Source organism: Salmo salar, chromosome 06 (genome assembly GCF_965601325.2).
Source record: "Salmo salar chromosome 06, fSalSal1, whole genome shotgun sequence".
Classification (NCBI taxonomy): Eukaryota; Metazoa; Chordata; class Actinopteri; order Salmoniformes; family Salmonidae; genus Salmo; species Salmo salar.
The window spans coordinates 79903627-79928685 of record NC_138296.1 but is presented as its reverse complement, the minus strand read 5'-3'; the positions used below and the strand labels follow the sequence as shown (position 1 = coordinate 79928685).

At 44.1% G+C, this 25059-nt stretch overlaps 1 protein-coding gene across 2 annotated transcripts in view; it reads left to right on the top strand.

Annotated features, from left to right (window-relative positions):
- The window catches only part of LOC106608081 (MAM domain-containing glycosylphosphatidylinositol anchor protein 2), a 396771-nt gene that overhangs the window by 268319 nt on the left and 103393 nt on the right, over window positions 1-25059 (top strand). The window contains exon 9 of one of the 2 annotated variants that reach the window (XM_014205779.3): window positions 1790-2083. In XM_014205779.3, the coding sequence (XP_014061254.3) occupies window positions 1790-2083 (294 nt within the window). Of the gene's footprint in view, window positions 1-1762; window positions 2084-25059 lie in introns of both variants that reach the window. The other variant, XM_014205777.3, reaches the window with a different exon arrangement.

Genomic DNA, 25059 nt, shown 5'->3' with positions numbered 1-25059 from the left:
CCTTCCTGTGACATCGGGTGCTGTAGGTGTCCTGGAGGGCAGGTAGTTGGCCCCCGGTGATGCATTGGGCAGACCGCACAACCCTCTGGAGAGTCCTGTGGTATCGGGCGGTGCAGTTGCCATATCAGGCAGTGATACAGCCTGACAGGATGCTCTCAATTGTGCATCTGTAAAAGTTTGTGAGGGTTTTAGTGGCCAAGCCACATTTCTTCAGTCACACACAGTATCTGCGCATGTGCTCGGGTTACGCTTCACATTCTTACAACGTGGTAGCCACGAGACCAAAACAGCGAAGAAGTTTAGCCTCGCGCTCCAATGCTCTTAGTTGATGTTTGAAATTGACCCACTATCCTTTTTACTTTGTGCATCTCCGTAATATCGCCTACTCTACCTTTAAGTTTTATTTTATTGGAAGCAAATACATCACGTCCGATGCATTTGAGTTATTTATTCCTTTCAGCTCTTCATTGTTTTTCAATTGCCTACTTACATTAGTGTTGCACGGTATACCGAAACTGGTGTACTTTTTCCGATACTAGAACAGTTCGGTACTACAATTTGTGTTATTTTCGGGATTTCTGTCAAATGTTTCTGACGGATCAAGCCTGTCTATCAGCGCAGCCAACCACTTATTATAGTGCTCACCGTGCCTGCTCCACCTACTCATTTCTAGCCTGCACTGGGAGTCTGGGCTGCATCATGTTAGCTCCCCACTTAGCCTGCGCTGGGAGTCTGGGCTGCATCATGTTAGCTCCCCACTTAGCCTGCGCTGGGAGTCTGGGCTGCATCATGTTAGCTCCCCACTTAGCCTGCGCTGGGAGTCTGGGCTGCATCATGTTAGCTCCCCACTTAGTCTGCGCTGGGAGTCTGGGCTGCATCATGTTAGCTCCCCACTTAGCCTGCACTGGGTGTCTGGGCTGCATCATGTTAGCTCCCCACTTAGCCTGCGCTGGGAGTCTGGGCTGCATCATGTTAGCTCCCCACTTAGCCTGCGCTGGGAGTCTGGGCTGCATCATGTTAGCTCCCCACTTAGCCTGCGCTGGGGTGGGGAGTGCTGGGCTGGGCGGGGATCATGTTAGCTCCCCACTTAGCCTGCCCTGGGAGTCTGGGCTGCATCATGTTAGCTCCCCACTTAGCCTACGCTGGGAGTCTGGACTGCATCTTGATTTACCCAATTTATCAATAGAGATTTACCATTCAAATAAACTAAAACCATTATGTAGTTAGATTGGTAAAAACAAAGTAAAATGTATTGTATAATTGATTCAATAATGCATTCACGGCTGTCTGAAAAATGTTCATGTAAAGAAATCTTCCTTTTTTTGCCGTGGTATCGTTTTGGTTTTGTTATTGTGTATCATGTTGGTATCAAGTATTGTGATTCTAACCTGGTATTGGTATCGAAGTCAGAATTCTGGTATTGTGACAACAATAATTGACATTTAAGCCTTTCCCTGTTGGTCACCATGCTTGGTGACTTTCATACTATTCTCTAGCTATTTTGATCCAAGCGAACAGCCATCGCTCCAACTTTCTCCGTGGCATGGTTCTCCATACAAGCAGCATGTCTTGCTGATACTCAACTCAACTCATACTATCATTGTGTGTATGTGACCGAATACTCAACGCAGCTGCACTCAACTCAAACTCCATCAAATCCATCGCAACATGGATGCTCATTCGCTTCCCCATCCCTCCACCTCTCCCTCCGTTGACCATTCCCCCTTACCCCGCCAGCCGACTTTCTAGAGCCCCATATCAGTCCCTCCTCTGTTTTTCTCTTTCTTAGTTCCTCCCAACCTGACAGTGCCGCGGGGTAAGAGCCCCCTGGTGGTTCAGGAGGGTGACACGGTGGAGCTCGAGTGTCTGGTTTCAGGGAAGCCCAAGCCCATTATCCTGTGGTCTCGGGCCGATAAGGAAGCGCCCATGCCGGACGGGACCCTGCAGGTGGAGAGCTACGACGGGGTGCTGCGGATTGTCAACGTGTCCAGAGAGATGACCGGCTCCTACCGCTGCCAGACCAGCCAGTTCAACGGGTTCAACGTGAAGCCCAGAGAAGCTGTGGTGGAGCTCATCATACAATGTGAGTAGAGGGTTGGTTTGAGTGTGGGGTGGGGTTTGTGTGGGTGGAGTTGTGTGGAGCATGTCTGTTTGTGTTAGTTTAGGGGTGCTTGTGTCTTTTCTGTATATTTGTTTGTTTGTACACCACTGTTCAAAAGTTTGGGGTCACTTAGAAATGTCCTTGTTTTTGAAAGAAAAGCTAATTTTTTGTCCATTAAATCAACATCAAATTGATCAGAAATACAGTATAGACATTGTAAATGACTATTGCAGCTGGAAACTGCAGATTTTTTTATGGAATATCTACATAGGCCTGCAGAGGCCCATTATCAGCAACCAGCACTCCTGTGTTCCAATGGCACATTGTGTTAGCTAATCCAAGCTTATAATTTTAAAAGGCTAATTGATCATTAAAACCCTTTTGCAATTATGTTAGCACAGCTGAAAACTGTTGCCCTGATTAAGGAAGCAATAAAACTGGCCTTCTCTAGACTAGTTGAGTATCTGGAGCATCAGCATTTGGGTTCGATTACAGGCTCAAAAATGCCAGAAACAAAGGACTTTCTTCTAAAACTCGTCAGTCTATTCTTGTTCTGAGAAATGAAGAGAATGAGAAATTGCCAAGAAACTAGCCTTCATTTCTCAGAACAAGAATAGACTGATGAGTTTAAGAAGCAAGGTCTTTGTTTGACCATTTTGCGTCTGTAATCGAACCCACAAATGCTGATGCTCCAGATACTCAACTAGTCTAAAGAAGGCCAGTTTTATTGCTTCTTTAATCAGACCAATAGTTTTCAGCTGTGCTAACATAATTGCAAAAGGGTTTTCTAACGATCAATTTGCCCTATTTAAATGATAAACTTGGAGCACATAAAATAAAATAGCACATTCATTACAGAAGAAAAAGTAAAATGGCTAACCCTTCGTGATCGCGCATGAGGTAATGAAGTGATCCCAGCCTGACCACTTACTGTTCCGGGTATTATTCAATCAAATTGCATTGTAGAAGCCTCAAACAAGGTTCTAATGACTGTTGACATCTAGTGGAAGCCTTAGGAAGTGCAATATGACATCACAGTCACTGTAGTTTGAATAGAACATAATTTGAAATGACTACAACCCTCAGAGTGCCCACTTCCTGGCTGGATACCTCTCAGGTTTTTGCCTGCCATATGAGTTCTGTTATACTCACAGACATCATTCAAACAGTTTTAGAAACTTTAGAGTGTTTTCTATTCAAATCTACTAATAATATGCAAATATTTGACTCGAGTAGTAGGCTGTTTAATTTGGGTACGTTTTTCATCCGGCCATGGAAATACTGCCCCTATACCACATCAGGTTAAATACACAAGTAATTAATGGGATTGGAAACAGGTGTGATGGAAGACAAGACCAAACCAATGGAAAATGAAAAACTGATCAATGATGGCTAGAAGACCGGTGACGTCGACCGCCGAGCACCACCCGTGCAAGGAGGGGCATCGACTTCGGTAGAAGTCGTGACAATACTGTATTTCTGATTTGATGTCATTTTAACCTCTATGGGCTAGGTGGGACGCAAGCGTCCCACCCGTGGTGCACTCCATCAACAGCAGGTGCATTTCAAGAGCGGCAAATTTGAATCCAAATAAATGTCAAAATTCAAATTTTTCAAACATACAACTATTTTACACCCTTTGAAAGATAAACATCTCCTTAATCTAACCACGTTTTACGATTTCAAAAAGGTTTTACGGCGAAAGCATAAATTTAGAGTATGTTAGGACAGTACATTTACAAGAGTTGTGTGTAATGTTTTGTCAATTCAAAGACAGGGTCACCAAAACCATAAAACCAGCTAAAATGATGCACTAACCTTTTACAATCTACATCAGATGACACTCCTAGGACATTATGTTAGACAATGCATGCATTTTTAGTTCTATCAAGTTCATATTTATATCCAAAAACAGCGTTTTACTATGGCATTGATGTTGAGGAAATCGTTTCCCTCCAATAACCGGCAGTCAAGTCAGCACCACAAATTAAATAATTAAAATTAGAAAACATTGGTAAAATATTATATTGTCATTTAAAGAATTATAGATTTACATCTCTTGAACGCAATCAACTTGCCAGATTTAAAAATAACCTTACTGGGAAATCACACTTTGCAATAATCTGAGCACTGCGCCCAGAAAAATACGCGTTGCGATACAGACTAGCCGTCATGTTGGGGAGATCTAAAATCGAAAATACTATGTAAATAATCCATTACCTTTGATTCTCTTCATCAGATGTCACTTCCAGGTATCACAGGTCCATAACGAATGTAGTTTTGTTCAAAAAAGCTCATCATTTATGTCCAAAAATCTCCGTCTTGTTAGCACATGATCTAAGCCCGCCGGACTTCACTTCATGAACGAGGGGAAAAAATATATTTACGTTCGTTCAAACATGTCAAACGTTGTATAGCATAAATCATTAGGGCCTTTTTTAACCAGAACATGAATAATATTCAAGGTGGACGAATGCATTCTCTTTTATAACGTATTGGAATGAGGGTACCCAACATGAACTCGCGCGCCAGGTGTCTAATGGGCCATCATCGTTCCATGGCTCTTGTTCGGTCAGATCTCCCTCCAGAAGACTCAAAACACTTTGTAAAGGCTGGTGACATCTAGTGGAAGCAATAGGAAGTGCCAAAATATTCCTCAGCCCCTGTGTTTTTCAATGGCATAGGTTTAAAGGTAATACAACACATCAGGTATCCACTTCCTGTCAGAAAATGTCTCAGGGTTTTGCCTGCCAAATGAGTTCTGTTATACTCACAGACACCATTCAAACAGTTTTAGAAACTTTAGAGTGTTTTCTATCCATATATAATAAGTATATGCATATTCTAGTTACTGGGTAGGATTAGTAACCAGATTAAATCGGGTACATTTTTTTATCCAGCTGTGCAAATACTGCCCCCTAGCCCTAACAGGTTAATGGACAAAAAAATGTGCTTTTCTTTAAAAAAACAAGAACATTTCTCAGTGACCCCAAACTTTTTAACAGTAGTGTATGCTGTGTTTGAATGGGCTGCCATCCAGGACCTCTATAAAAGGCGGTGTCAGAGGAAGACCCTAAAAATTGTCAAAGACTCCAGCCACCCTAGTTATAGACTGTTCTCTCTGCTACCACATGGCAAGCAGTACCGGCGTGCCAAGTCTAGGTCCAAGAGGCTTCTAAACAGCTTCTACCCCCAAGCCCTAAGACTCCTGAACAGCTAATCAAATAGCCACCCAGACTATTTGCATTGCACCCCCCCTTCTATGCCGCTGCTCCTCTCTGTTATCATCTATGCATAGTCACTTTAATAACTCTACCTACATTTACATATTACCTCAACTAGCCAGTGCCCCCGTACATTGACTCTGTACCGGTACCCCCCTGTACATAGTCTCGCTATTGTTATTTTACTGCTGCTATTTAATTACTTGTTACTTATTTCTTATTTGTATTTTTTTTAAACTGCATTGTTGGTTAGGGGCTCGTAAGTATGCATTTCACTGTAAGGTCTACACCTGTTGTATTCGGCGCATGTGACTAATACAAATTGATTTGATTTTGATTTGAATGACGTAGCTGTGATTGTTTATGAAGCAGGTCTATCTCTTTGCCTCATTCAGACAAGACCACACTCAATGTCTATTTGCTTGTGCACACCTACAGCATGTGTGTAACAGAACAGCAGCCTCAATGGATCTAATCTTTCCCACACTGATAGAAAAAAAGCTTCCAAAAGGGTTTTCGGCTGTCCCAATGGGAAAACCCTTTTTGGTTTCAGGTGGAACCCTTTTGGGTAAGAAAAGGAGAGCTGCACGCTCTAGGAGCTCAGATGCAATAATTGAATAACTTAATAACCAACGTTTTGACAGACAAGCTGTCTTCATCAGGGTATAATTGTCCCATGTGCTCCTTCTCCGGCCTCTAGGTCACCAGGTTGCTCGTTATGGCGCACACCTGTCACCAGTGTTACGAGCATCTGCGCATAATGACACTCACCTGGACTCCATCACCTCCTTGATTACCTGCCCTTTATATGTCACTCCCTTTGGTGTCTTCCCCAGTCGTCGTTGTTTCTGTATCTGTGTCATGTTGGTGCGCTGTTCGTGGTTCTTGGTGTGTTTGTTTATTTATTAAATATATTCACTCCCTTAACTTGCTTCCCGTCTCTCAGAGTACATCGTTATAATAATGACAAACTATGCGGGTCAATAGTTTATATAGTGTCAAATGACCTACACAGGTGTCTGTAATCATGGCCGGGTGTGGCAGATATAAATACAACATGTAAAAAACATGACTGGATAACATACAATCATAGATACAAAACTGTACAGCTCTCCTTTTCTTTTTCAAGTCTCCTACTCCACTAGCCAGCAACTCGCCTAAACAGGTGTGCGTTACTTTCGCCTCCAGAACCCTTTTGGGTTTCATGTAGAACCGTCTGTCTACATGGAACACAAAAAGGGTTCTATCGGGAACCAAAAATGGTTCTTCAAAGAGTACTCCTATGGGGACAGCCGGTAACCCTTTTAGGTTCCAGCACCTTTCTTTCTAAGAGTGCACTTTCTCTCTATCCACTCCACACTTCTCTTCTTCTCAACACACCTATCCAATTTTCCTTAGAAGGCAAGGAACATGAGTCCCATCCACAAGAGGTTGTTAACACCTTAATTGGGGAGGACGGGCTCCTATCCAATGGCTGGAGTGGAATAGGTGGAATGGTTACTAACACATCAAACATGGAAACCACATGTTTATTCTAGACATTACAATGAGCCCGTCCTCCTATAGCTCATTCCACCAACCTCCTTTGGTCCCATCCTCTATATCTGTCAGGTCTCTCAGACATATAGGCAACACCCCCTTCACACCTCTCAGCCTCTTAAAGAGAGCATGTCCAGCGCTATAGCTGAGGGATGGATAGCCTAGCTACCAGCTAACAGGGACACAAAGGCACTAACATGATCCATGACTAGGGCCTGTGTGTGTGAAGCTGAGAGGAGGCTGAGGAGTGGGTTATATACGCATACACACACACACTCACACACACATACGCACATACACACACACTCTTAGCAGGCTTCAGAACAGACCCTCAGCTCCGGTACAGTACTGTACTGCCTTCCATTGAAACCCCACTCCTCCTTAAGATGTGACATTCAAAGATAGCATAACGCCTAATTAGAAGAAGGCTAATTTATTCCTGCTGGTATTTATTTTGAATTAATTTATGTGCATTTGAATGGAATATTTAAAATCATAGACGGGGATTCAAAGCGGTGTCACTCATTCACAGGCATGGACGTTTTTCAGGAGAGAAAAGAACGAGGGAAAGAGGGAATTTAAAGCAATCCATGCATGGAGCCGGGTGAATGCAAACCGTTTATCTGGCAAGTGATTATAGGAAATAAGGGAAACTTATGGAAAGGGTTGATTCTGTGTCTGTGTGCCATACATTCAGATTGGTCTATTGTTATTGCTGCTTTAGAGCTTTCATGGCTGGAATCCCCATTGTTTTCTCACATGACCCAGTTAGTTAGTTAGTTACTTTAGCCCTTGAATGTTCCAATCAAAACTGCCATATTTATTCTCTCTAAGCCAATACAATACTCACTAACTAGATGATCACAAACAGGAGATTCTCCATTGAAAGGGCTTCATAGTCCAAGACCAGGCTTCATCTGTATCCAGGACCCTGTCCCTACAGTAGGTGTGTATTTGGACTGTACAGTACAGTATGAACCAGTTATAGAACAGTTATTGAGCAAACAATCACAAATAATCAATCACAAAAAGACTAGAATGGAATTATAATGTTATTTTTTATTATTTTGTTATGGCCATCACATCTGCTCAGCTACACACAGATGAAATGGCTGAAATTGTAAACAAAGAATTTTGCCGCTAAGAAGATCATTCACCTCAGCTCACTCTCTACAACAACACCTTAGCTCCTCAGGCCTCACACAGACAGGCAGCTCACATGCATGGATGTAGGGAGGCAATGAGGGTGTAAATATATTAGGTGAACATGGGAACGTTGTGCCTCACACGACATCTCCAATGCAATGTTGTGGGAAGAAGCAAACGATTAGTAGAACTGTATACTGAATATTCCACAGTATATTGAGATCGTTTTTGAATCCGGTGTGTTAGTGCAGGGCTACAAAGAAACATGTCTCCCCGTGTGACACCAGGACAATTGACACACATTGACTGACTTCTGTCTAGGTGGTTCGATAGGATCCCACTTTATAAAAGGCATCAGAGTCCATCATACATTCTGAATGCCTATCTGAAGATGAGGAAATGAATGGATGCATCTCCTCTTCCCTCTATTCTTTGGTATTTAGTATTTATTAGGATGCCTATTAGCCACTGCAGAAGCATCAGCTAACTCATCCTGGGGTCCACATGAAACATGACATAATACATAGTAGGGAACATTATTAGTCAAGGACTGAAATACATACATTTTAAATGACAAACATAGGCTACATATCAGTACATACAGTACACACAATATCTAGGTCTAATACATAGTACAGTGCAAGTTACAATGCAATATATATAAAAATGGCTCTCTCTTCACAGTCCCCTTTGTGCATTAAGGTGTTTTTTAATCTGTTTTTTTAAACTGGTTTTATTCCTAGCTTGGCTTTCTTTGGGGTTGTGGAGAGTTCCATGTAGCCATTGCTCAATTTAATACTGTGCGTTTCCCAGCCTCTGTTCTGGACCTGGGGACTGTGAAGAGACCTCTGCGTGACTTGTGTTGTACCGATGAGTGTCCGAACTGTATGCCAACTGCTTTAACAGACAGTTCGGTACCAGGGTAGATCAGTCACTCCCACTACCAGCAACAGGTCGTAATGACCCAGTCTGCCTTTGCATCGTGCGGTGGCGGCAGTGAGACGACTACTATTCTGCATATCATTTGTCTTAGGGCAGCAAAATTAGATCTGGAATAAAAGCAAACAAGATAACAAGGGGGCACTAACTCAAAGGGCTGTCCAGAAGCTTTTTAGCAACCCTCTGCAATCAATCACATTAATGAAAATATCTGTTAGGCAGGCTTGCTTATGCTTGCAGAAGAGAAGGCGTGCCATGCTGCTTCTTCTCATCAGGAAAATATGCAGATAAAACAAAGATGAAACGATCCTAATAGAATTTGCCCATATTTTTTCTTTATTTTGTCCCTTTTAAGAGGACATGAAAAAATAGAAAATGTCCTCCGTCTTTGATGTTAAATGGCTATCCTCCTCAGACTCGACAAACTGAAAACCGCATAGTTACTTAAAAGGTTTCATATATTCAAACAAAGCGCAATGAACTATCTCGAAAGCAATTTTTTTAAGAATAATGTTCACCATGGAACACAAACTCATCTAGCTAATAAGTTGGTAAATTGTACCATTCTCCTCTGAATGAATCATCATCCCTCCTAATTATAACATGAGCCATACCCATGGAAACATACCATACATTCAAATGGCCTGTGCCAGTAACTGAAAATAAAACCCTACAGTCTAATGCTTAACATAGGAAACAGGTCCCTGTATATAACGTTGCCCCAGTTACATCTAAGAAACGAATGAAATAGGCCCTCAGTGAAAAATATCCCTCCGCCCTGAAGGTCCCATCTTCTCTCCGAGCCAAAAGTAAAACTAGAAACAACAACATGTGTACCCAGGTAGCACATTTGGTTACTTGGAGTTTTGGGAACGAACATTTTTTATTTCCCATTCATTCAGGGAACGAAGCCATAATTTTCTGACCGTTACATTTGAACGTTTTCTAAACGTTTTTGCCTATTCTGGGAATGTACATTTTTTAGGCTATAGAGAGGTTCTGAGAACATTTTTCTATGGTTCCCTGAAATGTTTTATTTACTGTCTGAGAACGGAAATTATAGGTTATTTCAAGGTAATTAAATAACATTCTGAGAACATGTTTCAATGCGTCTTTTAATAACACTGCTAGCTTAGTTTGGGTTAACTGATTTGAACTCCAATAACAGATGGGACACATAGAAATTCAATTGCTTAGGCATTAATAATACAAACACATTAATTTTGTAATGTGACATTGCGTCAGTGAGATTTGAACCTATGATCTTCATCCATGGAATTAGTCCACTGTGGCACCAGTATGGAGCTACCATGACATGTTTTTTTTACTCATACAAAGCTGTTCATTTTAGTCAATTCAACTCGATCCTATTTCATTCAATTCAGGTGTGGCCAATTACTGGGCACGGCCTATACACCTGAACATACTTAACAAGAGTAAGGATAGAGTTGTGTTGATGCTGAGAACGGAATGTATATGTTTTTAAATAACATTCTTAGAACGTTCTTTGCACGTTACTGATGTTTTCATGTTGTTAACGTTCTCTGAACAATTTGAGAACATTACTTTAAATAGAACCATGAGGAAACATGTAGGAAATGTTATTTTAAGGTTGTTTGCAAGAAACATATGTTTCCCAGAATGTTATGTGGTAGCTGGGTAGTAACCTTTGAACAACTACCACCACCATGTCAGTAGAAGAAAACTCACCCTTCTCTTAGGGATGGGTGAAGGAATATTCAGGAAGTAGACTGAGGATGCGTCCCAAATGGTACCCTATTCCATTGCAGTGCACTTGTTTTGACCACAGCCTGATCAAAAGTAGTGCACTATATAGAGAATAGGGTGCCATTTAGGATTCACTCTTGAGGCTAAAGCTGCACAGACCTACTGGTCTAAAAGTGTGTGACCAGTAAAGGTGGTTAAGGGTGGCCTGTGTGGTGTGACAGATGTTAGTGACATACTAACAAAGGTCTGAAATGAGGGTCTGAAACAACTGAATGATACTTTTTGACTGAAGAATATTGTTTTCTGCCAAGATACCATTAATCGAACCGTGGGAGAGGGGTTAGGGGTTTTGTGCGTGCGTGCGTGCGTGCGTGCGTGCGTGCGTGTGTGTGTGAGCAGACTACAGACATGTCTGGTAGTCCTAATTTTAACCTGACTGATCCCTACATCATTTTAGACCTTGTCAAAAAGGACCATTCAGTTGTTTTATCAGCACCAACATCCCAAAGCAATGTTTATAATTTTTTTAATGTATTTATTTCACCTTTATTTAACCAGGTAGGCAAGTTGAGAACAAGTTCTCATTTACAATTGCGACCTGGCCAAGATAAAGCAAAGCAGTTCGACACATACAACAACACAGAGTTACACATGGAGTAAAACAAACATACAGTCAATAATACAGTAGAAAAATAAGTCTATATACAATTTTATTTATTTATTTTTATTTATTTCACCTTTATTTAACCAGGTAGGCAAGTTGAGAACAAGTTCTCATTTACAATTGCGACCTGGCCAAGATAAAGCAAAGCAGTTCGACAACATACAAAAACACAGAGTTACACATGGAGTAAAACAACATACAATCAATGATACAGTAGAAAAAAATAAGACTATATACAATGTGAGCAAATGATGTGAGATAAGGGAGGTAAAGGCAAAAAAGGCCATGGTGGCAAAGTAAATAAAGTATAGCAAGTAAAACACTGGAATGGTAGATTTGTAATTTGAAGAAAGTTCAAAGTTAAAATATAAATAATATGGTGCAAAGGAGCAAAGGGGAAGGGGTAGTAGTTTGGGCTAAATTATAGATGGGCTATGTACAGGTGCAGTGATCTGGGAGCTGCTCTGATAGCTGGTGCTTAAAGCTAGTGAGGGAGATAAGTGTTTCCAGTTTCAGAGATTTTTGTAGTTCGTTCCAGTCATTGGCAGCAGAGAACTGGAAGGAGAGACGACCAAAGGAGGAGTTGGCTTTAGGGGTGACCAGAGAGATATACCTTCTGGAGCGCGTGCTACAGGTGGGTGCTGCTATGGTGACCAGTGAGCGGAGATAAGGGGGGACTTTACCTAGCAGGGTCTTGTAGATGACCTGGAGGCAATGTGTTTGGCGACGATTATGAAGCGAAGGCCAGCCAACGAGAGCGTACAGGTCGCAGTGGTGGGTAGTATATGGGGCTTTGGTGACAAAACGGATGGCACTGTGATAGACTGCATCCAGCTTGTTGAGTAGGGTATTGGAGGCTATTTTGTAAATGACATCGCCGAAGTCGAGGATTGGTAGGATGGTCAGTTTTACGAGGGTATGTTTGGCAGCATGAGTGAAGGATGCTTTGTTGCGAAATAGGAAGCCAATTCTAGATTTAACTTTGGATTGGAGATGATTGATGTGAGTCTGGAAGGAGAGTTTACAGTCTAACCAGACACCTAGGTATTTGTAGTTGTCCACAAATTCTAAGTCAGAACCGTCCAGAGAAGTGATGCTGGACAGGCGGGCAGGTGCAGGCAGCGATCGGTTGAAGAGCAAGCATTTAGTTTAACTTGTATTTAGGAGCAGTTGGAGACCACGGAAGGAGAGTTGTATGGCATTGAAGCTCGTCTGGAGGGTTGTTAACAGAGTCAAAAGCTTTGGCCAGGTCAATGAATACGGCAGCACAGTATTGTTTCTTATCGATGGCGGTTACGATGTCGTTTAGGACCTTGAGCGTGGCTGAGGTGCACCCATGACCAGCTCTGAAACCAGATTGCATAGCGGAGAGGGTGCGGTGGGATTCGAAATGGTCGGTAATCTGTTTGTTGACTTGGCTTTCGAAGACCTTGGAAAAGCAGGGCAGGATGGATATAAGAGTGTCCCCTCCTTTGAAGAGGGGGATGACAGCAGCTGCTTTCCAATCTATGGAAATCTCAGACGACACGAAAGAGAGGTTGAACAGAGGGGTTGCAATAATTTCGGCAGATAATTTTAGAAAGAAAGGGTCCAGATTGTCAAGCCCAGCTGATTTGTAGCGGTCCAGATTTTGCAGCTCTTTCAGAACATCAGCTGAATGGATTTGGGAGAAGGAGAAATGGGGGAGGCTTGGGCGAGTAGCTGTGGGGGGTGCAGTGCTGTTGAATGCAGTAGGGGTAGTTAGGTGGAAAGCATGGCCAGCCGTAGAAAAATGCTTATTGAAATTCTCAATTATAGTGGGCTTATCGGTGGTGACAGAGTTTCCTATCCTCAGTGCAGTGGGCAGTTGGGAGGAGGTGTTCTTATTCTCCATGGACTTTACAATGTCCCAGAACTTTTTAGAGTTTGAGTTGCAGAAAGTAAACTTCTGTTTGAAAAAGCTAGCCTTGGCGTTTCTAACTGCCTGTGTGTATTGGTTTCTAACTTCCCTGAAAAGTTGCATATCGCGGGGGCAGTTAGATGCTAATGCAGAACGCCACAGGATATTTTTGTGTTGGTTAAGGGCAGTCAGGTCTGGGGAGAACCAAGGGCTATATCTGTTCCTGGTTCTAAATTTCTTGAAAGGGGCGTGCTTATTTAAGATGGTGAGGAAGGCATTTAAAAAAAATAACCAGGCATCCTCTACTGATGGGATGAGGTCAATATCCTTCCAGGATACCAGGGCCAGGTCGATTAGAAAGGCTTCCTCGTTGAAATGTTTCAGGGAGCGTTTGACAGTGATGAGTGGAGGTCGTTTGACCACTGACCCATTACGGGTGCAGGCAATGAGGCAGTGATCGCTGAGATCTTGGATGAAAACAGCAGAGGTGTATTTAGAGGGCACGTTGGTTAGGATGATATCTATGAGGGTGCCAGTGTTTGCGGCTTTGGGGTTGTACCTGGTGGGTTCATTAATAATTTGTGTGAGATTGAGGGCATCAAGCTTGGATTGTAGGATGGCTGGGGTGTTAAGCATGTCCCAGTTTAGGTCACCTAGTAGCACGAACTCTGAAGATAGATGGGGGGAAATCAGTTCATATATGGTGTCCAGAACACAGCTAGGGGCTGAGAGGGGTCTATAGCAGGCGGCAACGGTGAGAGACTTGTTTTTGGAGAGGTGGATTTTTAAAAGTAGAATTTCAAATTGTTTGGGTACAGACCTGGATAGCAGGACGGAACTCTGCAGGCTATCTCTGCAGTAGATTGCAACACCGGCCCCTTTGGTCGTTCTATCTTGTATGAAAACGTTGTAGTTAGGGATGAAGATTTCAGAGTTTTGGTGGACTTCCTAAGCCAAGATTCAGACACAGCTAGGACATCCGGGTTGGCAGAGTGTGCTAAAGCACTGAATAAAACAAACTTAAGGAGGAGGCTTCTAATGTTAACATGCATGAAACCAAGGCTATTACGGTTACAGAAGTCATCAAAAGAGAGCGCCTGGGGAGTAGGAGTGGAGCCAGGCACTGCAGGGCCTGGATTCACCTCTACATCCCCAGAGGAGCAGAGAAGAATGAGTATGAGGGTACGGCTAAAAGCTATAAGAATTGGTCGTCTGTGACGTCCAGAATAGAGAGAAAAAGGAGCAGGTTTCTGTGGGCGATAAAATAGCTTCAAGGTATAATGTACAGACAAAGGTATGGTGGGATGTGAATACAGAGGAGGTAAACCTAGGCATTTAGTGATGATGAGAGAGATATTGTCTCTAGAAACATCATTGAAACCAGAAGATGTCATAGCATGTGTGGGTGGAGGAACTGAGAGGTTGGATAAGGTATAATGAGCAGGGCTAGAGGCTCTACAGTGAAATAAGCCAATAAACACTAACCAGAACAGCAATGGACAAGGCATATTGAGATTAAGGAGAGGCATGCTTAGCCGAGTGATCAAAGGGTCCAGTGAGATTCAGACAGCTAGCCGGGCCATAGGTAGCAAACTGGTGGAAGATGGAGGGAGGTCTGTTTTTAGCCACCTCGTGCGTTTCCGTCTGTGGGTTAGTGGGGTTCTGTGTGGAAGGGGGGACCAGTCCAAGTTGGCAATATAGTTATAGTGGCCCAAGAAAAGTGTCCGATAGACCTATTCAGATCGCAGCCGATAAGACAGCTAACGATTAGCTGGCCGCCGATGGGCGATCAGGTAATGTCGCGATGGAGGGGCCAGTTGGATAACTCCCTCGGGCAGATAACGTCGGTGGTCCAGTCGTGAAGGCCCGATGGAGCAAATGAGGTGAGATAAGGGAGGTAAAGGCAAAAAAGGCCATGGTGGCAAAATAAATACAATATAGCAAGTAAAACACTGGAATGGTAGATTTGTAGTGGAAGAAAGTGCAAAGTAGAAATATAAATAATGGGGTGCAAAGGCGCAAAATAAATAAATAAATAAATACAGTAGGGGAAGAGGTAGTTGTTTGGGCTAAGTTATAGATGGGCTATGTACAGGTGCAGTGATCTGTGAGCTGCTCTGACAGCTGGTGCTTAAAGCTAGTGAGGGAGATAAGTGTTTCCAGTTTCAGAGATTTTTGTAGTTCGTTCCAGTCATCGGCAGCAGAGAACTGGAAGGAGAGATGACCAGTGAGCCAGTGGGTTTGAATGAAGCCAGTCAGCGGTTAAGTATTGGTTAATCAATCATCATGTTACTGTGTATTTTCATGGCCTTTTTACAGTTACAGAGTACTTCATAGCTGGCATCAAAAGGTTGATACTGAACCCTATAAAAAGCCTTGAACAACAGTAGCCATTAGAAGTGACTGTTTATTTTGGAAGAAGGGGGAGGAAGGGGTCAATGGTGTATACTGTAAGTAGTATGCATTGTATTCAGCTAGATTGTAGCAGTGTTCCTGTTCTATATTCAGTTCCCATGCAGGCCCCTTACCTCTGCTCTACAGACCCTCTCTCTCTCTCTTCCCACTCTTCTTCCCCATCTCCCACTCCCCATTTCTCTCTTTCTCTCTCTCTCTCAATTCAATTCAATTCAATTCAATGGGCTTTATTGGTATGGGAAACATATGGTAACATTGCCAAACCAAGTAAAGTAGATAATATACAAAAGTGAAATAAACAGTAAAAATGAACAGTAAATGTTACACTCACAGAAGTTCCAAAATAATAAAGACATTACAAATGTAATATTATATATATATATATATATATATATACAGTGTTGTAACGATGTGCAAATGGTTAAAGTACAAAAGGGAAAATAAATAAACATAAATATGGGTTGTATTTACAATGGTGTTTGTTCTTCACTGGTTGGCCTTTTCTTGTGGCAACAGGTCACAAATATTGCTGCTGGGATGGCACACTGTGATATTTCACCCAGTAGATATGGGAGTTTATCAAAATCGGGTTTGTTTTAGAATTCTTTGTGGATCTGTGTAATCTGGAGGAAATATGTGTCTCTAATATGGTCATACATTTGGCAGGTTAGGAAGTGCAGCTCAGTTTCCATCTCATTTTGTGGTGACCTTTCTCAATAGCAAGGCTATGCTCACTGAGTCTGAGTCAAAGCTTTCCTTAAGTTTGGTTCATTCACAGTGGTCAGGTATTCTGCCACTGTGTACTCTCTGTTTAGGGCCAAATAGCATTCTAGTTTGCTCTGTTTATTTTTTAATTCTTTCCAATGTGTCAAGTATTTATCTTTTTGTTTTCTCATGATTCAGTTGGGTCTAATTGTGTTGCTGTCCTGGGGCTCTGTGGGTCTGTTTGTGTTTGTGAACAGAGCCCCAGGACCAGCTTGCTTAGGGGAGTCTTCTCCAGGTTCATCTCTCTGTAGGTGATGGCTTTGTTATGGAAGGTTTGGGAATCGCTTCCTTTTAGGTGGTGGTAGAATTTAACGGCTCCTTTCTGGATTTTGATAATTAGCGGGTATCGGTCTAATTCTGCTCTGCATGCATTATTTGGTGTTTTACATTGTACAAGGAGGATATATTTGCAGAATTCTGCATAAAAGTATTTTTAGCCAGATCCTAATTGGTATGTCAAATTTTATGTTTCTTTTGATGGCATAAAATGCCCTTCTTGCCTTGTCTCTCATATCGTTGACAGCTTTGTGGAAGTTACCTGTGGTGCTATACAGATAACACTGCTACTCCTACTGCTCTCTCTTCGTCTGCCCACGTGTTCTCGCATACCCCTAGAGCATCGAGCCAGCGGGGTGGTGGCACTGGAATCCTCATCTCTCCCAAGTGGACATTCTCTCTTTCTCCCCTGACCCATCTCTCTATCTCCTCATTTGAATTCCATGCTGTCACAGTTACCAGCCCTTTCAAGCTTAACATCCTTATCATTTATCGCCCTCCAGGTTCCCTTGGAGAGTTCATCAATGAGCTTGACGCCTTGATAAGTTCCTTTCCTGAGGATGGCTCAGCTCTCACAGTTCTGGGTGACTTTAACCTCCCCACGTCTACCTTTGACTCATTCCTCTCTGCCTCCTTCTTTCCACTCCTCTCCTCTTTTGACCTCACCCTCTCACCTTCCCCCCCTACTCACAAGGCAGGCAATACGCTTGACCTCATCTTTACTAGATGCTGTTCTTCCACTAATCTCATTGCAACTCCCCTCCAAATCTCCGACCACTACCTTGTATCCTTTTCCCTCTTGCTCTCATCCAACACTTCTCACTCTGCCCCTACTCGGATGGTATTGCGCCGTCCCAACCTTCGCTCTCTCTCTCCCGCTACTCTCTCCTCTTCCATCCTATCATCTCTTCCCTCTGCTCAAACCTTCTCCAACCTATCTCCTGATTCTGCCTCCTCAACCCTCCTCTCCTCCCTTTCTGCATCCTTTGATTTTCTCTGTCCCCTATCCTCCAGGCCGGCTCGGTCCTCCCCTCCTGCTCCGTGGCTCGACGACTCACTACGAGCTCACAGAACAGGGCTCCGGGCAGCCGAGCGGAAATGGAGGAAAACTCGCCTCCCTGCGGACCTGGCATCCTTTCACTCCCTCCTCTCTACATTCTCCTCTTCTGTCTCTGCTGCTAAAGCCACTTTCTACCACTCTAAATTCCAAGCATCTGCCTCTAACCCTAGGAAGCTCTTTGCTACCTTCTCCTCCCTCCTAAATCCTCCTCCCCATCCCCCCCCCTCCTCCCTCTCTGCGGATGACTTCGTCAACCATTTTGAAAAGAAGGTTGACGATATCCGATCCTCGTTTGCTAAGTCAAATGACACCGCTGGTCCTGCTCACACTGCCCTACCCTGTGCTTTGACCTCTTTCTCCCCTCTCTCTCCAGATGAAATCTCGCGTCTTGTGACGGCCGGCCGCCCAACAACCTGCCCACTTGACCCTATCCCCTCCTCTCTTCTCCAGACCATTTCCGGAGACCTTCTCCCCTTCCTCACCTCGCTCATCAACTCATCCTTGACCGCTGGCTATGTCCCTTCCGTCTTCAAGAAAGCGAGAGTTGCACCCCTTCTGAAAAAACCTACACTCGATCCCTCCGATGTCAACAACTACAGACCAGTATCCCTTCTTTCTTTTCTCTCCAAAACTCTTGAACGTGCCGTCCTTGGCCAGCTCTCCTGCTATCTCTCTCAGAATGACCTTCTTGATCCTAATCAGTCAGGTTTCAAGACTGGGCATTCAACTGAGACTGCTCTTCTCTGTGTCACGGAGGCTCTCCGCACTGCTAAAGCTAACTCTCTCTCCTCTGCTCTCATCCTTCTAGACCTATCTGCTGCCTTTGATACTGTGAACCATCAGATCCTCCTCTCCACCCTCTCCGAGTTGGGCATCTCCGGCGCGGCCCACGCTTGGATTGCGTCCTACCTGACAGGTCGCTCCTACCAGGTGGCGTGGCGAGAATCTGTCTCCGCACCATGCACTCTCACCACTGGTGTCCCCCAGGGCTCTGTTCTAGGCCCTCTCCTATTCTCGCTATACACCAAGTCACTTGGCTCTGTCATATCCTCACATGGTCTCTCCTCTCATTGCTATGCAGACGACACACAATTAATCTTCTCCTTTCCCCCTTCTGATAACCAGGCGGCGAATCGCATCTCTGCATGTCTGTCAGACATATCAGTGTGGATGACGGATCACCAGCTCAAGCTGAACCTCGGCAAGACGGAGCTGCTCTTCCTCCCGGGGAAGGACTGCCCGTTCCATGATCTCGCCATCACGGTTGACAACTCCCTTGTGTCCTCCTCCCAGAGTGCTAAGAACCTTGGCGTGATCCTGGACAACACCCTGTCGTTCTCCACTAACATCAAGGCGGTGACCCGATCCTGTAGGTTCATGCTCTACAACATTCGCAGAGTACGACCCTGCCTCACACAGGAAGCAGGGCGCAGGTCCGAATCCAGGCACTTGTCATCTCCCGTCTGGATTACTGCAACTCGCTGTTGGCTGGGCTCCCTGCCTGTGCCATTAAACCCCTACAACTCATCCAGAACGCCGCAGCCCGTCTGGTGTTCAACCTTCCCAAGTTCTATCACGTCACCCCGCTCCTCCGCTCTCTCCACTGGCTTCCAGTTGAAGCTCGCATCCGCTACAAGACCATGGTGATTGCCTACGGAGCTGTGAAGGGAACGGCACCTCCATACCTTCAGGCTCTGATCAGGCCCTACACCCAAACAAGGGCACTGCGTTCATCCACCTCTGGCCTGCTGGCCCCCCTACCTCTGAGGAAGCACAGTTCCCGCTCAGCCCAGTCAAAACTGTTCGCTGCTCAGGCACCCCAATGGTGGAACAAGCTCCCTCACGACGCCAGGACAGCGGAGTCAATCACCACCTTCCGGAGACACCTGAAACCCCACCTCTTTAAGGAATACCTAGGATAGGATAAAGTAATCCTTCTAACCCCCCCCCCTTAAAAGATTTAGATGCACTATTGTAAAGTGGTTGTTCCACTGGATATCATAAGGTGAATGCACCAATTTGTAAGTCGCTCTGGATAAGAGCGTCTGCTAAATGACTTAAATGTAATGTAAATGTGCTGATGTTTAGGCCGAGGTATGTGTAGTTTTTTGTGTGCTCTAAGGCAACCGTGTCTACATGGAATTTGTATTTGTGGTCCTGGCGACTGGACCTTTTTTGGAACACCATTATTTTGGTCTTACTGAAATGTACTGTCAGGGCACAGGTCTGGCAGAATCTGGGCAGAAGATCTAGGTGCTGCTGTAGGCCCTCCTTGGTTGGTAACAGAAGCACCAGATCATCAGCAAACAGTAGACATTTAACTTCAGATTCTAGTAGGGTGAGGCCGGGTGCTGCAGACTTTTCTAGTGCCCTCGATGATATATATGTTGAAGAGGGTGGGGCTTAAGCTGCATCCCTGTCTCACCCCCCAGCCTTGTGGGAAGAAATGTGTGTGTTTTTTGCCTATTTTAACCGCACACTTGTTGTTTGTGTACATGGATTTTATAATGTTGTTTGTTTTTCCCCCAACACCACTTTCCATCAATTGGTATAGCAGACCCTCATGCCAAATTGAGTCAAAGGCTTTTTTGAAATCAACAAAGCATGATAAGACTTTGCCTTTGTTTTGGTTTGTTTGTTTGTCAATTAGGATGTGCAGGGTGAATACATGGTCTGTCGTATGATAATTTTGTAAAAAGCCAATTTGACATTTGCTCAGTACTTTGTTTTCACTCAGGAAATGTATGAGTTTGCTGTTAACCTCTCTAGGGTCGGCGGGACGAAATCATCCCACCTACGTAACAGCCAGTGGAATCCTGTGGCGCGTTATTCAAATACCTTAGAAATGCTATTACTTCAATTTCTCAAACATATGACTATTTTACACCATTTTAAAGACAAGACTCTCGTTAATCTAACCACACTGTCCAATTTCAAAAAGGCTTTACAACGAAAGCAAAACATTAGATTATGTCAGCAGAGTACCCAGCCAGAAATAATCAGACACCCATTTTTCAAGCTAGCATATAATGTCACAAAACCATTTTGGATAGGTCATTCTTTATGTTGTTGTTTGTTTAGTGTTTTCCAATTTTTCCAGAAGTGGTTAGAGTCAATGGATTCTTCAATTACATTGAGCTGATTTCTGACGTGACGTGTTGTGTTCCTTTTTTTCCGTAGTGTATTTCTGTATTGTTTTAGTGATTTGGGTTGACAGGTTTCTCAATTTACTATTTTTTTTAAATTCATTTCACCTTTATTTAACCAGGTAGGCTAGTTGAGAACAAGTTCTCATTTGCAACTGTGACCTGGCCAAGATAAAGCATAGCAATTCGACACATACAACAACACAGAGTTACACATGGAATAAACAAAACATACAGTCAATAATACAGTAGAACAAAAGAAAACAAAAAGTCTATATACAGTGAGTGCAAATGAGGTAAGTTAAGTCAATAAATAGGCCATGGTGGTGAAGTAATTACAATATAGAAATTAAACACTGGAATGGAAGATGTGCAGAAGATGAATGTGCAAGTAGAGATACTGGGGTGTAAAAGAGCAAGATAAATAAATAAATACAATATGGGGATGAGGTATGTAGATAGATGGGTTGTTTACAGATGGGCTATGTACAGGTGCAGTGATCTGTGAGCTGCTCTGACAGCTGGTGCTTAAAGCTAGTGAGGGAGAAATGAGTATCCAGCTTCAGAGATTTTTGCAGTTCGTTCCAGTCATTGACAGCAGAGATCTGGAAGGAAAGACGACCAAAGGAGGAATTGGCATTGGGGGTGACCAGTGAGATATACCTGCTGGAGCGCGTGCTACGAGTGGGTGCTGCTATGGTGACCAGTGAGCTGAGATAAGGCGGGGCTTTACCTAGCAGAGACTTGTAGATAACCTGTAGCCAGTGGGTTTGGCGACGAGTATGAAGCGAGGGCCAACCAACGAGAGCGTACAGGTCGCAATGGTGGGTAATGTATGGGGCTTTGGTGACAAAACGGATGGCACTGTGATAGACTGCATCCAGTTTGTTGAGTAGAGTATTGGAGACTATTTTATAGATGACATCACCGAAGTCGAGGATCGGTAGGATGGTCAGTTTTACGAGGGTATGTTTGGCAGCATGAGTGAAGGAAGCTTTGTTGCGATATAGGAAGCCAATTCTAGATTTAGTTTTGGATTGGAGATGCTTAATGTGTGTCTGGAAGGAGAGTTTACAGTCTAACCAGACACCCAGGTATTTGTAGTTGTCCATGTATTCTAAGTCAGAGCCGTCCAGAGTAGTGATGCTGGACGGGCGAGCAGGTGCGGGCAGTGATCGATTGAATGGCATGCATTTTGTTTTACTTGTATTTAAGAGCAGTTGGAGGCCACGGAAGGAGAGTTGTATGGCATTGAAGCTCGTCTGGAGGTTAGTTAACACAGTGTCCAAAGAGGGGCCAGAAGTATACAGAATGGTGTCGTCTGCGTAGAGGTGGATCAGAGAATCACCAGCAGCAAGAGCAACATCATTGATGTATAGAGAGAAGAGAGTCGGCCCGAGAATTGAACCCTGTGGCACACTCGTAGAGACTGCCAGAGGTCCGGACAACAGGCCCTCCGATTTGACGCACTGAACTCTATCAGAGAAGTAGTTGGTAAACCAGGCGAGGCAATCATTTGAGAAACCAAGGTTGTCGAGTCTGCCAATAAGAATGTGGTGATTGACAGAGTCAAAAGCCTTGGCAAGGTCGATGAATACGGCTGCACAGTAATGTCTCTTATCGATGACGGTTATGATGTCGTTTAGGACCTCGAGTGTGGCTGAGGTGCACCCATGACCAGCTCTGAAACCAGATTGCATAGCGGAGAAGGTACGGTGGGATTCAAAATGGTCGGTAATCTGTTTGTTAACTTGGCTTTCGAAGACCTTAGAAAGACAGGGCAGGATAGATATAGGTCTGTAGCAGTTTGGGTCTAGAGTGTCATCCCCTTTGAAGAGGGGGATGACCGTGGCAGCTTTCCAATCTTTGGGATACGAAAGAGGTTGAACAGGCTAGTAATGGGGTTGCAACAATTTCGGCAGATAATTTTAGAAAGAGAGGGTCCAGATTGTCTAGCCCGGCTGATTTGTATGGGTCCAGATGTTGCAGCTCTTTCAGAACATCAGCTATCTGGGTTTGGGTGAAGGAGAAATGGTGGGGGCATTGGCGGGTTGCTATGGAGGGTGACGGGCAGTTGACCGGGGTAGGGGTAGCCAGGTGGAAAGCATGGCCAGCCGTAGAGAAATGCTTATTGAAATTCTCAATTATAGTGGATTTATCGGTGGTAACAGTGTTTCCTAGCCTCAGAGCTGTGGGCAGCCGGGAGGAGGTGCTCTTATTCTCCATGGACTTTACAGTGTCCCAGAACCTTTTTGAGTTAGCACTACAGGATGCAAATTTATGTTTGAAAAAGCTAGCCTTAGCATTTCTAACTGCCTGTGTATATTTGTTCCTAACTTCCCTGAAAAGTTGCTTATCACGGGGGTTATTCGATACTAATGCAGAACGCCACAGGATGTTTTTGTGCTGGTCAAGGGCAGACAGGTCTGGAGTGAACCAAGGACTATATCTATTCCTAGTTCAACATTTTTTGAGTGGGGCATGCTTATTTAAGATGGTGAGGAAGGCACTTTTAAATCATCTACTGACGGGATGAGGTCAATGTCATTCCAGGATACCTCGGCCAGGTCGATTAGAAAGGCTTGCTCGCAGAAGTGTTTTAGGGAGCGTTTGACAGTGATGAGGGGTGGTCGTTTGGTTGCACCCATTACGGATGCAGGCAATGAGGCAGTGATCGCTGAGATCTTGATTGAAAACAGCAGAGGTGTATTTGGAGGGCGAGTTATTTAGGATGATATCTATGAGGGTGCCCTTGTTTACGGATTTGGGGTTGTACCTGGTAGGTTCATTGATAATTTGTGTGAGATTGAGGGCATCAAGCTTAGATTGTAGGATGGCCGGGGTGTTAAGCATGTCCCAGTTTCGGTCACCTAGTAGCACGAGCTCAGAAGATAGATGGGGGGCAATCAATTCACATATGGTATCGAGGGCACAGCTGGGGGCAGAGGGAGGTCTATAGCAAGCGGCAACAGTCAGAGACTTCTTTCTGGAAAGGTGAATTTCTTTCTTAGGTTTTTGCATTCTTCATCAAAACATTTGTCATTGTTGTTCATTTTCTTTGGTTTTCTGTTTGACATTTTTAGATTAGATAGGGAATTTGAGAGATAAAATATACTGTTAACATTTTCTACTGCCAAATTTACACCTTCACGATTACAGTGAAATGTTTTGTCCATGAAGTTGTCTAGAAGGGATTTAATTTGTTGTTGCCTAATTGTTCTTTGGTAGATTTCCACAGTACATTCCTTCCATGTATAGCATTTCTTAATATTACTCAGTAACTTTGGCTTTGATCCCTCATGACTGTGATTTTGTTCAAGTAGACTGTGATTTTGCTGTTGTCTGATAGGAGTGTCAATGGGCACACTGTGAACGCTCTGAGAGACTCTGGGTTGAGGTCAGTGATAAAGTAGCCTACAGTAGAGATGAGTATAGGTCTCTCTCTCTCTCTCTCTCTCTCTCTCTCTTTCTCTCTCTCTCTCTCTCTCTCTCTCTCTCTCTCTCTCTCTCTCTTTCTCTTGGCCTGTCTCCCGCCGTGTGAGCGCGAGCCAATCCCTCTGAGGCGTTTTTCTCGCCTGCGTCTCCAGATCGCAGCGTGAACGAGTAAGAGAGGGAGCAGGAGCAAAGCCGCCGCGTTTAGTAACTCGATCAAGGGCCGAGGTACAGTCCTCTGAAGCAAAGAGCATTAGAGGCGTGATGGAAGGAGCCGAGTGGGGCCCAGTCGACAGCTTTGATATGTAAAAACCTGCATCTGTTCACTGCCCGGCTCGCACTGGTCGAGCCAGAAGGGGAGGATACTGTGGAAACGCAAAGCAAAGGCCCAAATCATATCTCCAGCTGTGAAACTCTAATGTTCTTATTAAAACTCGTGAGATTATGTGAAGCCCTGCGACTGTGAGGAGAGAATAGAGGAGAGAATAGAGGGAGGGAGAGAGGGATAGAGAGGAAGGAGTAGAGATGGATAGATATCTATCCTGGCTGGACCGTGGCGGTTGTCTGTCGGGATTAGAACAAATGAGTCCTCTCTCTCTCTCCCTCCCTGCCTCCATTTCTCTCTCTCTCCCCTCTCTCTCTGTCTCTCTCTCTCTCTCTCTCTCTCTCTCTCTCTCTCTCTCTCTCTCTCTCTCTCTCTCCTCTCCTCTCCTCTCCTCTCCTCTCCTCTCCTCTCCTCTCCTCT